Below are 13,122 nucleotides of genomic sequence, written 5' to 3'. Positions count from 1 at the left end.
CTCCAAAAACAGAATTAGGGCTTATTTTCAGGGGAAGGGTGTTTTTTTCATGTACAACAATCTACATTTATTCAAATACAGTCATGTCATCATCTTCTGGTTGCTCCACAATGGTGGAGGGCGGGGTTTCACTTAACTGGGGTTTATTTTGGGGGTAGAGCTTATATTACAAGCATCCTGAAAATCATACTAGGGCTTATTTTCAGGTTAGGTCTTATTTTCGGGAAAACAGGGTACTACTACCATTCTGATTCCCCAGACTCACGGTCCCCTCCTCGGTACCATCCACGAACACAGGAGTATGACCAGTCCTCGTCTGCGGATGATCCCACACTCCTTCCTGTGGTACCAAAGGCACAAAAGTCTTCCCGTAAGAGGAAGCATACCTCTGAATATCCTCCAGTGCAGCCACCTACACTACCGAAACGCTATTGACCATCAACTTCGACTTTGGTACCGACTGCTGAACTTGCCACACTTTCGCATATTTGTACCTCCTTTCTTCAAGTGACTACAGCTTATACTGGTCCTTCACCCCGCCTCTAGATGCGAATCAGACCCATCAACTCAAATGCTCTAAACCTCGTCATGGTACCGCTTACTCTATACCATATAAACAGGATAGTGGTAAATGAGGGGTTATCCACATGATACTCCACCAGATGTCTTGGTCTCTCAAACCGACCTCCCTCTCTGACATCATCCAATTCTGACACTTCAGACTCCCTGCCATCACAGGAGTCCCCTCCTAACTTGCCAACACACAACTCTAATGTGGCCAGTGCCAACCCATCAGAAAATTTTTCTTCCTACTCTCAGCCGGTGCTCCGCATAGCTAAGTCTATGAGCTTCGACGTACAACAGCTAGTCCAGTCCAAATCAGACAAGATCTATGAAGACATTAATGAAGACCAAATTCCTCCACTTCGTATGGGATTCATCCCATCTCTTCTAAAATTGATTAAACAATCATGGTCCAAACCATCTTCCATACCACAGATCTCCAGAAAAGTGGAGAATTTATACAATACATACAGAGATAATACAGCATTCCTCTCCAAACATTCACCTCCAAATTTGGTGATAGTTGATGCCAGTCAAAACAGAGCGCAAAACCGGTCTAATGCAACACCTAACAACAAGAAAGGCAGGAAGCTCAATATTATTGGCTGCAGGGTCTACTCCCTCGCTGTCTTCACTCTCCATGCAGCAAATTATTTGGTAGCCATGGGAGCTTACCATCGGTTCTTATGGAATTAAGCCCTCCCATCATTCAGTCAGCACCTGCTGAATACAAATCCTGTGGCCTTGCTTTTCATCAAGAGGCCATGGCTCTAGCACACCAAGAGCGTATCACCTCATGGCATGTTACTGAGTCTGCATCAAAACACATGACTACAGCTGCTGCCCTCCAAAGACACGCTTGGCTTCATTCAGCCTATATTTCCTATGATTCCTGCATTCACATCGAAGACCCTACCCTTTGATGATGTTGGCCTCTTTGATAATAAAACTGATGAGATTTTGGACAGCCTCCAAAAAATGAGAAAAACAGCACACTCTTACAACACACAACCATATTACAGACTGCAGCAATATCAATGATGTTGCCCCTACTCCTACCAACAATACAAATCTTTTAATGACAAATGATACTAACTGCAGTCCTCCTTTTCCTTTCAACCTCGACATTCTACACAAAAACAATGTCCTTGACAGTCTTTTCAACAACCTGACAAGAAAACAAAGCAGGGTCTTTGACTTTCAAGCAGCCCAGATTCAGCCGTCCTACTCTCTCCCCTTCAATACCACTCACTTTACAGCTCACCTTTCATCTTGCGCAGCCATCACCACTGACAATTGGGTCCTCACTATCATCACCATAGGCTACGCAATAGAATTTGCATTCCTACCACCACCAAGGACAATTCTCACCACACCATCACATGTCCTAAAAAAGGGAGATCCAATCCCTCCTCTCGAAGGATGCTGTACCCACTCGTCATCCCATCAGAAAATGACCCTGGGGTCCTTTCCCGGTACTTCACAGTATTGAAAATAGATGGAGATCTTTGTCCCATTCTCGACCTCAGGGACTTCAATTATTACATAATCCAGAAACACTTTCATATAGTGACACTAGAATGCATTCTATCCATCCTCCAAGATAATGATTGGTTCGCTGTCATCGATTTAAGCAATGCCTATTTTCACATCACCATCCACCAAGAACACTGACAATCTTCCAGATTCTCTCTCGGAAATGCTACCTACAAGTTCAAAGCCCTCCCATTTGGACTTGCCAGCGCTCCTCAGATATTTACAAAGTGCATGGCCCCCATAGCAGCCCATCTCTTCACGCAGGGAATTTCCATCTTCCCATATGTCGACGACTGGTTGCTCATTGCCCCCTCACATTCTCAAGCACTACACGATGTAGACTACACTCTCTCCCTCCTAAAAATCTGGGCCTAGGAGTCAAGTGAAAGGAAAATCCAATGCTGCAAAGAAAAATACTGCATAGGAACCTGGAATGTAAGATCTATGAACATTGGGAAGCTGGAGGTGGTCAAACAGGAGATGGCAAGAATAAACATCGACATCCTGGGCAACAGTGAACTAAAATGGACAGGAATGGGCGAATTCAGCTCAGATGATTATCATATCTACTATTGTGGACAAGAATCCCGTAGAAGGAATGGAGTAGCCCTCATAGTCAACAAAAGAGTGGGAAAAGCTGTAATGGGATACAATCTCAAAAATGATAGAATGATGTCAATACGAATCCAAGGCAGACCATTCAACATCACAATAATCCAAGTTTATGCACCAACCAGCATTGCTGAGGAGACTGAAATTGAACAATTCTATGAAGATTTACAACACCTTCTAGAACTGACACCAAAGAAAGATGTTCTTCTCATTCTAGGGGACTGGAATGCTAAAGTAGGGAGCCAAGAGATAAAAGGAACAACAGGGAAGTTTGGCCTTGGAGTTCAGAACGAAGCAGGACAAAGGCTAATAGAGTTTTGTCAAGAGAATAAGCTGGTCATCACAAACACTCTTTTCCAACAACACAAGAGGCAACTCTATACATGGAAATCACCAGATGGGCAATATCGAAATCAGATTGATTATATTCTCTGCAGCCAAAGATGGAGAAGCTCTATACAGTCAGCAAAAACAAGACCTGGAGCTGACTGCGGTTCTGATCATCAGCTTCTCATAGCAAAATTCAAGCTTAGACTGAAGAGATTAGGAAAAATCACTGGGCCACTCAGGTATAATCTAAACCAAATCCCTTATGAATACACAGTGGAAGTAAAGAACAGATTTAAGGAACTAGATTTGGTGGACAGAGTGCCTGAAGAACTTTGGATAGAGGCTCGTAACATTGTCCAGGAGGCAGCAACGAAAACCATCCCAAAGAAAAGGAAATGCAAGAAAGCAAAGTGGCTGTCCAACGAGGCCTTAGAAATAGCAGAGAGGAGAAGGAAAGCAAAATGCAAGGGAGATAGGGAAAGTTACAGAAACTTGAATTCAGACTTCCAAAGAATAGCAAGGAGAGACAAGAGGGCCTTCTTAAATGAACAATGCAAAGAAATAGAGGAAGATAACAGAAAAGGAAAAACCAGAGATCTGTTCAGGAAAATTGGACATATTAGAGGAACATTTTGCGCAAAGATGAACATGATAAAAGACAAAAATGGGAGGGACCTAACAGAAGCAGAAGACGTCAAGAAGAGGTGGCAAGAATACACAGAGGAATTATATCAGAAAGATTTGGATATCCCGGACAACCCAGACAATGTAGTTGCTGACCTTGAGCCAGACATCCTGGAGAGCGAAGTCAAGTGGGCCTTAGAAAGCCTGGCTAACAACAAGGCCAGTGGAGGTGATGGCATTCCAGTTGAACTATTTAAAATCTTGAAAGATGATGCTGTTAAGGTGCTACATTCAATATGCCAGCAAGTTTGGAAAACTCAACAGTGGCCAGAGGATTGGAAAAGATCAGTCTACATCCCAATCCCAAAGAAAGGCAGTGCCAAAGAATGCTCCAACTACCGTACAATTGCACTCATTTCGCACGCTAGCAAGGTTATGCTCAAAATCCTCCAAGGTAGGCTTCAGCAGTATGTGGACCGAGAACTCCCAGAAGTACAAGCTGGATTCCGAAGAGGCAGAGGAACTCGAGACCAAATTGCTAACTTGCGCTGGATTATGGAGAAAGCCAGAGAGTTCCAGAAAAATATCTACTTCTGCTTCATTGACTATGCGAAAGCCTTTGACTGTGTGGACCACAGCAAACTAATTCAAGTTCTTAAAGAAATGGGAGTGCCTGACCACTTTATCTGTCTCCTGAGAAACCTATATGTGGGACAGGAAGCAACAGTTAGAACTGGTCATGGAACAACTGAGTGGTTCAAAATTGGGAAAGGAGTACGGCAAGGCTGTATATTGTCCCCCAGCTTATTTAACTTATATGCAGAATACATCATGCGGAAGGCTGGACTGGAAGAAACCCAAGCCGGAATTAAGATTGCCGGAAGAAATATCAACAACCTCCGATATGCAGATGATACCACTCTGATGGCAGAAAGTGAGGAGAACCTTGTAATGAGAGTGAAAGAGGAGAGTGCAAAAAACGGTCTGAAACTCAACATCAAAAAAACTAAGATCATGGCCACTGGTCCCATCACCTCCTGGGAAATAGAAGGGGAAGATATGGAGGCAGTGTCAAATTTTATCTTCCTGGGCTCCATGATCACTGCAGATGGAGACAGCAGCCCTGAAATTAAAAGGCGCCTTCTTCTTGGGAGGAAAGCGATGACAAATCTGGACAGCATCTTGAAAAGCAGAGACATCACCTTGCCAACAAAAGTCCGAATAGTCAAAGCTATGGTTTTTCCTGTCGCGATGTATGGAAGTGAGAGCTGGACCATAAAGAAAGCAGACCGCCGAAGAATTGATGCCTTTGAATTGTGGTGCTGGAGGAGGCTCTTGAGAATCCCCTGGACTGCAAGGAGAACAAACCTATCAGTTCTAAAGGAAATCAACCCTGAGTGCTCACTGGAAGGACAGATCCTGAAGCTGAGGCTCCAGTACTTTGGCCATCTAATGAGAAGAAAAGACTCCCTGGAAAAGACCCTGATGTTGGGAAAGTGTGATGGCAAGAGGAGAAGGGGACGACCGAGGATGAGATGGCTGGACAGTGTCTGCGAAGCAACCAACATGAACCTGACACAACTCCGGGAGGCAGTAGAAGACAGGAGGGCCTGGCGTGCTCTGGTCCATGGGGTCACGAAGAGTCGGACACGACTAAACGACTAAACACACAGGAGTCAACAAAGACAAATCTACACTGGTTCCTTCACAGAAAGTGACTTACATACACACAGTTCTAGACTCACGAAAGGCTTTTCTTACCCCAAGAACGCACAATGAAACTTTATGTAAATCTCCAGCATTTTTACCCTCATGCGATGGTCACCACACACCAGACACAGCGACGTCTCAGCCTCATTGCAGCTACCACATCAGTCATACAGCATGCTTGCATAAAATATACTCTCTGCAGACATGGTGCCTGTCCCTCTTCAACCCTATGTCTGACCACCTATGAACCTCCCGAACTCGCAACCCAACTACTGTGGTGAACACAATAGTCAATCTCTTCATAGGAAGACCCTTTGCACCCCTTCAACTCTCTGTACGGGTTACCACAGATGCAAGTCCCACTTGCATCTTGGGGAGCTCCTTGCAGTGGCCTTCACATTCACACCCTCTGGTCTCACTTTGAAAAATGCCTTCATATCAACAACCTAGACTTCTTAGCCATTTTCAAAGCTTTTTGCACTTTCAAACTACTCGTTACAGGCACAGCCATGCAAGTAACTACAGATAATACCACTGCACTTTTTTATGTGAACAAACAGGGAGGCACCCAGTCTCTTCCCCTGCTATACCTCACTGTTCAATTCTGGGAATGGTGCTTCGGACACCATATTTTCCTGATAGCAGTCCATATTTCCACTCAATGCAACCAGTTGGGAGATTCACTAAGCAGACTTCGCACCCAGATGCACGAATGGGTCCTCAACAATGCCATCTTCCGCCAGCTTTCGAACCTGCAGGGAAAGCCACACATTGACATTTTTGCCACTGCTCAAAATACAAAGTGTGCTCATTATTGTTCCAGAGCAGGAATTGGCCCAGGTTCCCTTGAAGATGCACTCATGACACCGTGGACGCCACACTTAATCTACCTTTTTCCTCCTATTACTCTCCTCCTCATGACCATCATCAAGTTCTGTCAAGAGCACTCAAATGCTCCTGGACTGCAAGGAAATCAAACCTATCCATTCTGAAGGAAATCAATCCTGAGTGCTCACTGAAAGGACAAATCCTGAAGCTGAGGCTTCAATACTTTGGCCATTTCATGAGAAGAGAAATCTCCCTGGAAAAGACCCTGATGTTGGGAAACAGTGAAGGCAAGAGGAAAAGGTTATGACAGAGGACGAGATGGTTGGACAGTGTTATTGAAGCTACCAACATGAATTTGACCAAACTCCCCTAGGCAGTAGAAGACAGGAGGGCCTGGCGAGCTCCTGTCCATGGGGTCACGAAGCGTCGGACATGATTTAATGACTAAACAACAAAAACAACAAGATTAAATCAAGCCGATAAGCAAAGGTGTCTCTCTAGAACGCTCTCTAGAAGTAAAAATGACTAAACTGAGGAGGCTGTTTTAGTTTGGGCACTGTGATGGGCAGCCTCATTCGGTGTCACCAAGGAGAAGCTGATTGGCCAGGGTTGAGCCAATCACGATTTGCCGGATGGGTTCAAGGGAAGAAAAAAGGAGTCTGTGGGAGAGAGTTTTCAGTTGAGAGAGTTAACAGTCAGAAAGGGCTGGAGGAAGGTTGATGCATAGTTGAGAGAGAGAGAGCAAAGTTTATTTATCAACTATAAGTCATTAAAATACGTTAAAATAAAATAAAAGCAGCAGGTGAGATAATTAATTAAAAAGCAAATACAATGAGACGTAAATAGGAATCAAAAAGACAGATGTACAGGAAACAAGCGAGCTCGGATGTTGATTGCAGCCAAGGCAAAGTTTGCCACGTTTAAGGTAGTATTGGCGTTGATGTCAGCCAGGAGCCAACAGACCTGGGCGAGATCAGGTCTGTCTTGGATGGAAGTCAGAGAACTTGCCAAAAACCTTGATCTAGGGGAGTGGTAATGTGGACATCTCAAAAGGTAGTGAGTGATGTCTTCGATTTCTCCCAGGTGGCAAGGACAAATTCTTAGATGATAGGGCAGATTCTCGTGTCTGCCCTCTAACACTCTTGAAGGCATACATTGAAAACGTAGAGCGGTGAAGGCCTTGCGAAGGGCGAATGTAGTTATCCAGGTCAAATAATTTTCCATGACAAAGGTTGACTTATAGAGTGGGAGTGAAGAGGAATAAGGTGAGCTAGAGATGGTGCCGAGGTCACTTCTGATATGAAAAAGGCGAATTGTGTCCTTGAGACTAGCTTTCACACATTTGAGCGGAAGAGCGGTTAAAGAATCTAAGTCGATGCCATAGGAGTCAGTTATTTGTTTCACAGCACTCACCCAGGATTTAAGAGAGGGGTTGGCCAGTTGTTCTCTGAAGCAGATCTTAGGTAAACTGGTATCATTCATTTGGGACAGTTTATGCCAGTACCGGACTAGTGCTAAATGGCAGGTGGCAGCTACAGAGATAAGGCCTACTTCTGCCCTAAGTAAGGAGGCTGGAGTACTCCGCGGGACACACAAGATGGAACGAATGAAGGTGTTCTGTGCGGCGTCTAGGGTCGAAATATTTGTGTATCCCCAGATTTCGGCCCCAAAGGTCATTTGGGGAATCAGTTTTTTGGCAAAAATTTCAGTAGCGGGGGGAACCAAGTTGCCTCCTTTAGACCTAGTAAAGTGTAGGAGGGCTTGGATGGCATGGGCGGCTTTGAGCCTTGCTGAGTCCAGGTGTTTTGACCAGGAAAGATGAGGGCCAAAAATAATACCCAAGTAACGAAAAGCTGACACTTGCTCGATTGGGAAGTCCCCAAGCCTCCAGGTATGTTTTCTGCGATGGTTCCCAAAGGTCATCACTTTGGTTTTTGCGTGATTTATTGTTAGTTTTTCATGACTGCAGTAGGTACTTAATTTGGCCAGTAGTCTGCGTAGCCCAACCGGGGTGAGTGAAAAAAGAGCAATGTCATCGGCATATAATAATATTGGAAGTTTTATGTCCCCAATTGTCGGCGGAAAGAAATCGAGACCTTGGAGCTCAGGTACAATGTTGTTTATGTAAAAGTTGAAAAGAAACGGAGCCAGTAAGCAACCTTGGCGGACCCCCTTTTCGGTAGTAATTTCCTCTGAAAGCATACCATGTGGGCCGAGTCTAACTCTGAGATTGGTGTTTGTGTGAAGCTTTATAAGAAGAAGGAGGAGTCTTTTGTCAATATTGGTTTCTGCAAGTTTCCGCCATAGACGGGATCTATTTATTGTATCAAAGGCCGAGGATAGGTCGACAAAGGCAGCGTACAATTTTTTCCTCCCCGCCTGGGTGTATTTACGGACCAAATGGTGGATAACAAAGGAATGATCCAGCGTTGATTTCCCTTTTTGAAAGCCAGCCTGTTCTTTAGCGATAATAGAATTCTCTGATGCCCATTTCTCCAGCTTAAGGAGCAGGAACTTCGTGTATAGTTTGGAAACCACACAAAGAAGACTTATGGGACGGTAGTTTTTTGGGTCCAATTTGGATCCTTTTTTGTGAATGGGGGAGACAATACTGTCTAACCACACCGAGGGAAATTCACCTGAGTGGTTAATGAAGGAGAACACTTTGGATAAGCATAGTTTTCCAGCATAGCAGTGTGGGTGTCCAAAAGAGAATTGTCTATCATAGTTACAGTGTTAAGAAAAAACTTGTTGTATTTAGAAAGTTAGTTCTTTAAAACACAAAAAACTGCATGACTAAGAATTGTGCCACATAACCATTATGTTTCATAAAATAACAGACATTATTGTTTCTTTTACCATTGAATCAGTTTGGCTCTTATGTTTTGGGCTTAAGGATAGCCCAGCAAAGAGACTAGAGGGTTGGAAAAGTGATTAGCCAAGTGGCCTGGTCACAGGCACAACATGAGCAGACTCACTGGAAAAGACAGTAGGTTGAAGGCAGCAGGAAGAGGATAGAACATGAGATGCAGTGACCACCGCTTTGAGTTTGTAAGAGCTGAGCACAGCTGTTAATAGCAGGACCTTTGGGAGGTCACTAATTCATAGGGTTGCCATTAGTCAGAAATTTAGAAGTGACTTGGTGTCACATCAACACCACAACAATGTTGGGCAAGCACAGGTGTCCCACTCTTGTTCTTATTTATAGAAAGAATAAGCACTTGGCTATATGTATGTATTTTCACATGTATTGACTGACTTACACACACTGTTACAGATGTATCAATACAGTATATAGATAGTAAAGGCATCAAGTAGGTGCAACAAAAATAATTTCCATACAAAATATTTCTTCATAATGGTCCATTGATTTCATTGTTACTTTTTTAAAGTTTGCTTTTTAATACAAGTTGCTATAGGTGTTGAGTAACATTTCACAATCCGTCTGGTGTTCCGTTTATAAACAGCAGCCTCTGTTATCTTGTTTTTCAATCTTTAGGCTTTCTTGAATCTTTTGAAGAGACGAAGAACCAGGAACTGGAACGGAAAGCACAGATAGAGGCCAATATTGTGGCACTTTTAGAGCACTCAAGCAGAGTAAGTGGTTTTGGCTCCCCTCCTAAGCACTTCCACATAGAAGTAACCCCTTCTGAATTCACTGTGATTTACTATTGATTAAAGGCGGCTAAAATTCTCAGCCCCCTTTTTTAATGAAACAGGCGTTTATTACTTACATTTAAATAGAGCTGAAGAAGAGTCGGCCACAATGATTGTTGCCTTCTGAATAATAAACCAATTTGTTGATAATATATCTAGCTATTTCCCCATTTTTCTTCAGAAAATAAATCAGACTAGTTTAATCAGCCAAGTAGTTTCAAGGACCATGTTAAACTAGCTCTCCACCCCTTTTATTCTTTGAGCCAGTGCAGGCTTCCTGTTAATTGCAGTTAAGAAATGAAGAGCCAACCTTGGAAATATATACTTCTTTAACCTCGTTTCAGCTTTCTCCTCCCTGCAATCAAGACTCTTTCCTGCCTTATTTATCGTAAGACCTGAAACCTATTTCAGATCATTACTTCAGGAGCTATTTAAAAGAAAGTACTGGTTAATTTTAATTTTGTTAATGTTGGTGCATATATAACACTTAACTGCCGTTAAGGCAAATAGAGAAATCTGTTTCATAAAAATATCAAATTTTGTTTTTAAGACAGTATTAACTACAGTTACTAGGAAGCCATCACTGTATCTGCACTACCTTTTCTTCTTAATTCTGCCATCCTTCACAGTGTCACCCTTGTTTCTCCCTTTAATGTCTATATCAAAGCTTTTTGTTGTTGTTGTTTCCTATCGAGTTCCAACTTATGGTGGCACAGGGTTTTCTAGATATAAAGTACTTAAAAGTGCTTTACCAGTCCCTGATCTTAATGGCACCGTGAGACCAAAGTTGCAGGAATAGCAAAGCACATAAACTCCATCAGCTACATACACACCGAGTGATATGTACTTCCCTTGCTCCAGGAAGACACAGTGGGGATTCAAAGTTGCAGTACTTGCCTCCATAGCCAAGTGATCCAACCTACAGAGCTTTGCTAGGTTATTTTTAAGTAAAAAAAGAAGAAGGAAAACATTTGTATTGTATCTGGAAGTTGAGTCTGGACTTTTTTCTTATTATGCTGAAATGTTTCGCCATTCATCCAAGTACAGTGGTGCCCCGCATAGCGAGGTTAATCCGTTCCGGATTAACCTTCGCTATGGGGAAACATTGCTATATTGAACAGGGAAACCCATTGAAACGTATTAAACTTCGTTTAATGAGTTCCAAATGGGCACAAAACTCACAGTTCTGCGATGTTTCCCCATAGCGGCAGCCATTTTCGCGCCCTTGGTAAGCGAGGGCAGGGCGCAAAAATGCTGCACACGGCCATTTTGGGTCGTCCGGCGGCCATTTTGGAACCGCCGAACAGCTGATTCCCCAGCATCGCAAGAAATCAACAGGGGTGGACGCCTTAGATACAATTTGTCTCCTGTTTATCATGCTACCCTTTAATCCATCCCCAGAAAGATCAGGACCTCACCCACCAGAAAGATGACTGCTAACTACTGTTAACTACTCATGACAATGGGTGGAGAAGCTGCAGAAGTGGGATTTTCACTCCCCCCCTCCCATCCTTTATCCATCTAAGGAGCCTTTTCAGACCAGGCAGAAGTGAAACCAATGTGAAGGCTATATCAGCAGTTTCCTACCAACTCTCCTCAGACTGAAGAAACTATGTACTTGGATGAATTTATTATTTATTTATTGATTGATTGATTGATTGATTTGATTTATTTGATTTATTTGATTTATTTATTTGATTTATTTATTTGATTTATATACCGCCCATCTGGTATATTCTACCACTCTGGGCGGCTACCAATAGACATATACTCATTAAAATACAAAACCATAACATAATCAATAATACAGTAAAACAGTGCAAAATATAATAAATGATAGATAGCAAAGAAAAAGAATTAAGTGCTGGCAGGAGGGAAGGCCTGAGTAAACATCCATGTTTTTAGTTGGGGTTTAAATGTACCCAGCGTAGGGGCCTCGCGAATCACCAGAGGGAGGTTGTTCCAAAGTTGAGGAGCCACCACCGAGAAGGCCCGGTTTCGTGTCTTTTCCTTCTGGGCCTCCCTCGGCGTCAGGCTCCTCAACCTCACCTCCTGGCTCGTGCGGGTGATCCGGGTAGATCTTGGTAGGAGCAAGCGTTCCGCCAAGTATCGAGGTCCCAAACCGTTGAGGGCCTTATAGGTAAGCATTAAAACTTTGAAGTCAATGCGGAAATGAATAGGCAGCCAGTGCAGGCTGGCCAGGATAGGAGTAATGTGTTGGTGTTTTCTCACTCCAGTAAGGAGTCTGGACACTGCATTCTGCACCACTTGAAGTTTCCGCATCAACCTCAAAGGCAGCCCCACGTAGAGTGTGTTGCAGTGGTCTAATCTTGAGATGACGAGCGCATGCACCAAGGTAGTGAGCGCCCCCGTGTCAAGGTAGGGCCGCAGCCGGGCTATACGACAAAGGTGGAAAAAGGCGGTGCGAACTACCGACGCCACCTGTGTTTCCATGGTGAGCATCGGGTCCAAATGCGCACCCAAGCTGCGGACCCCGCTCTTTGCAGCCAGGGTCACCCCCCCGAACGAGAGTCACCCAGGCCACTAGCCACGGGGGCCCCCACCCTCAGAACTTGCCCGGGTTCAGCCTCAGCCCATTTTCCTGCATCCATTTCAGTACGGTCCCCAGGCAGCGCTGAAGGGACAGGACGGCATCACCTGCAGTTGGTGAAAAGGAGATGTAGAGCTGAGTGTCATCCACATACTAATGACACGATGCTCCACACCCCCTGATGACCCCGCCCAGCGGCCTCATGTAGATGTTAAACAGCATTGGGGAGATAATCGACCCTGTGGGACCCCATAATTGGAACTCCACAGGGGCGAAAAACTCTCCCCAAGCTGTACTGTCTGGGGCCGGTTCTCCAAGAAGGAATGGAGCCAGGCAAGTGCCGAGCCACCAATTCCCGACTCGGAGATCCTCCCCAGGAGGATACCATGGTCAACGGTATCAAAGGCTGCGGAGATGTCAAGGAGATCCAACAGAGACGTTTTGCCCCTGTCAGCCTCCCTCAACAGGTCATCATACAGGGCGACCAATGCCATCTCTGTGCCGTGCCGCGGCCTGAAGCCCGACTGAAACGGATTCAGGGCATCTGTTTCATCCAAGTGCGCCGGAAGCTGGTCTGCCACCACCCTCTCCACCACTTTGCCTTTAAAAGAAACATTGGCAATGGGCCTATAATTGCCAATTTCGTCCGTCGCCAAACTAGGTTTCTTTCTGATGGGCCTAATGAGTGTCTCCTTGAGGGCAGGTGGGAA

At 44.4% G+C, this 13,122-nt stretch overlaps 1 protein-coding gene across 2 annotated transcripts in view; it reads left to right on the top strand.

The window, feature by feature from the left end:
- The window catches only part of IFT74 (intraflagellar transport 74), a 95,476-nt gene that overhangs the window by 67,889 nt on the left and 14,465 nt on the right, over positions 1-13,122 (top strand). For both annotated transcript variants that reach the window (XM_020796174.3, XM_078384893.1), the window contains exon 15: positions 9,704-9,801. In XM_020796174.3, the coding sequence (XP_020651833.1) occupies positions 9,704-9,801 (98 nt within the window). The remainder of the gene's footprint in view (positions 1-9,703; positions 9,802-13,122) is intronic.

The sequence above is a fragment of the Pogona vitticeps genome, chromosome 2 (assembly GCF_051106095.1).
Source record: "Pogona vitticeps strain Pit_001003342236 chromosome 2, PviZW2.1, whole genome shotgun sequence".
Lineage (NCBI taxonomy): Eukaryota > Metazoa > Chordata > Lepidosauria > Squamata > Agamidae > Pogona > Pogona vitticeps.
The sequence above is the reverse complement of the archived record's forward strand: the minus strand, read 5'-3'. Positions and strand labels throughout refer to the sequence as shown.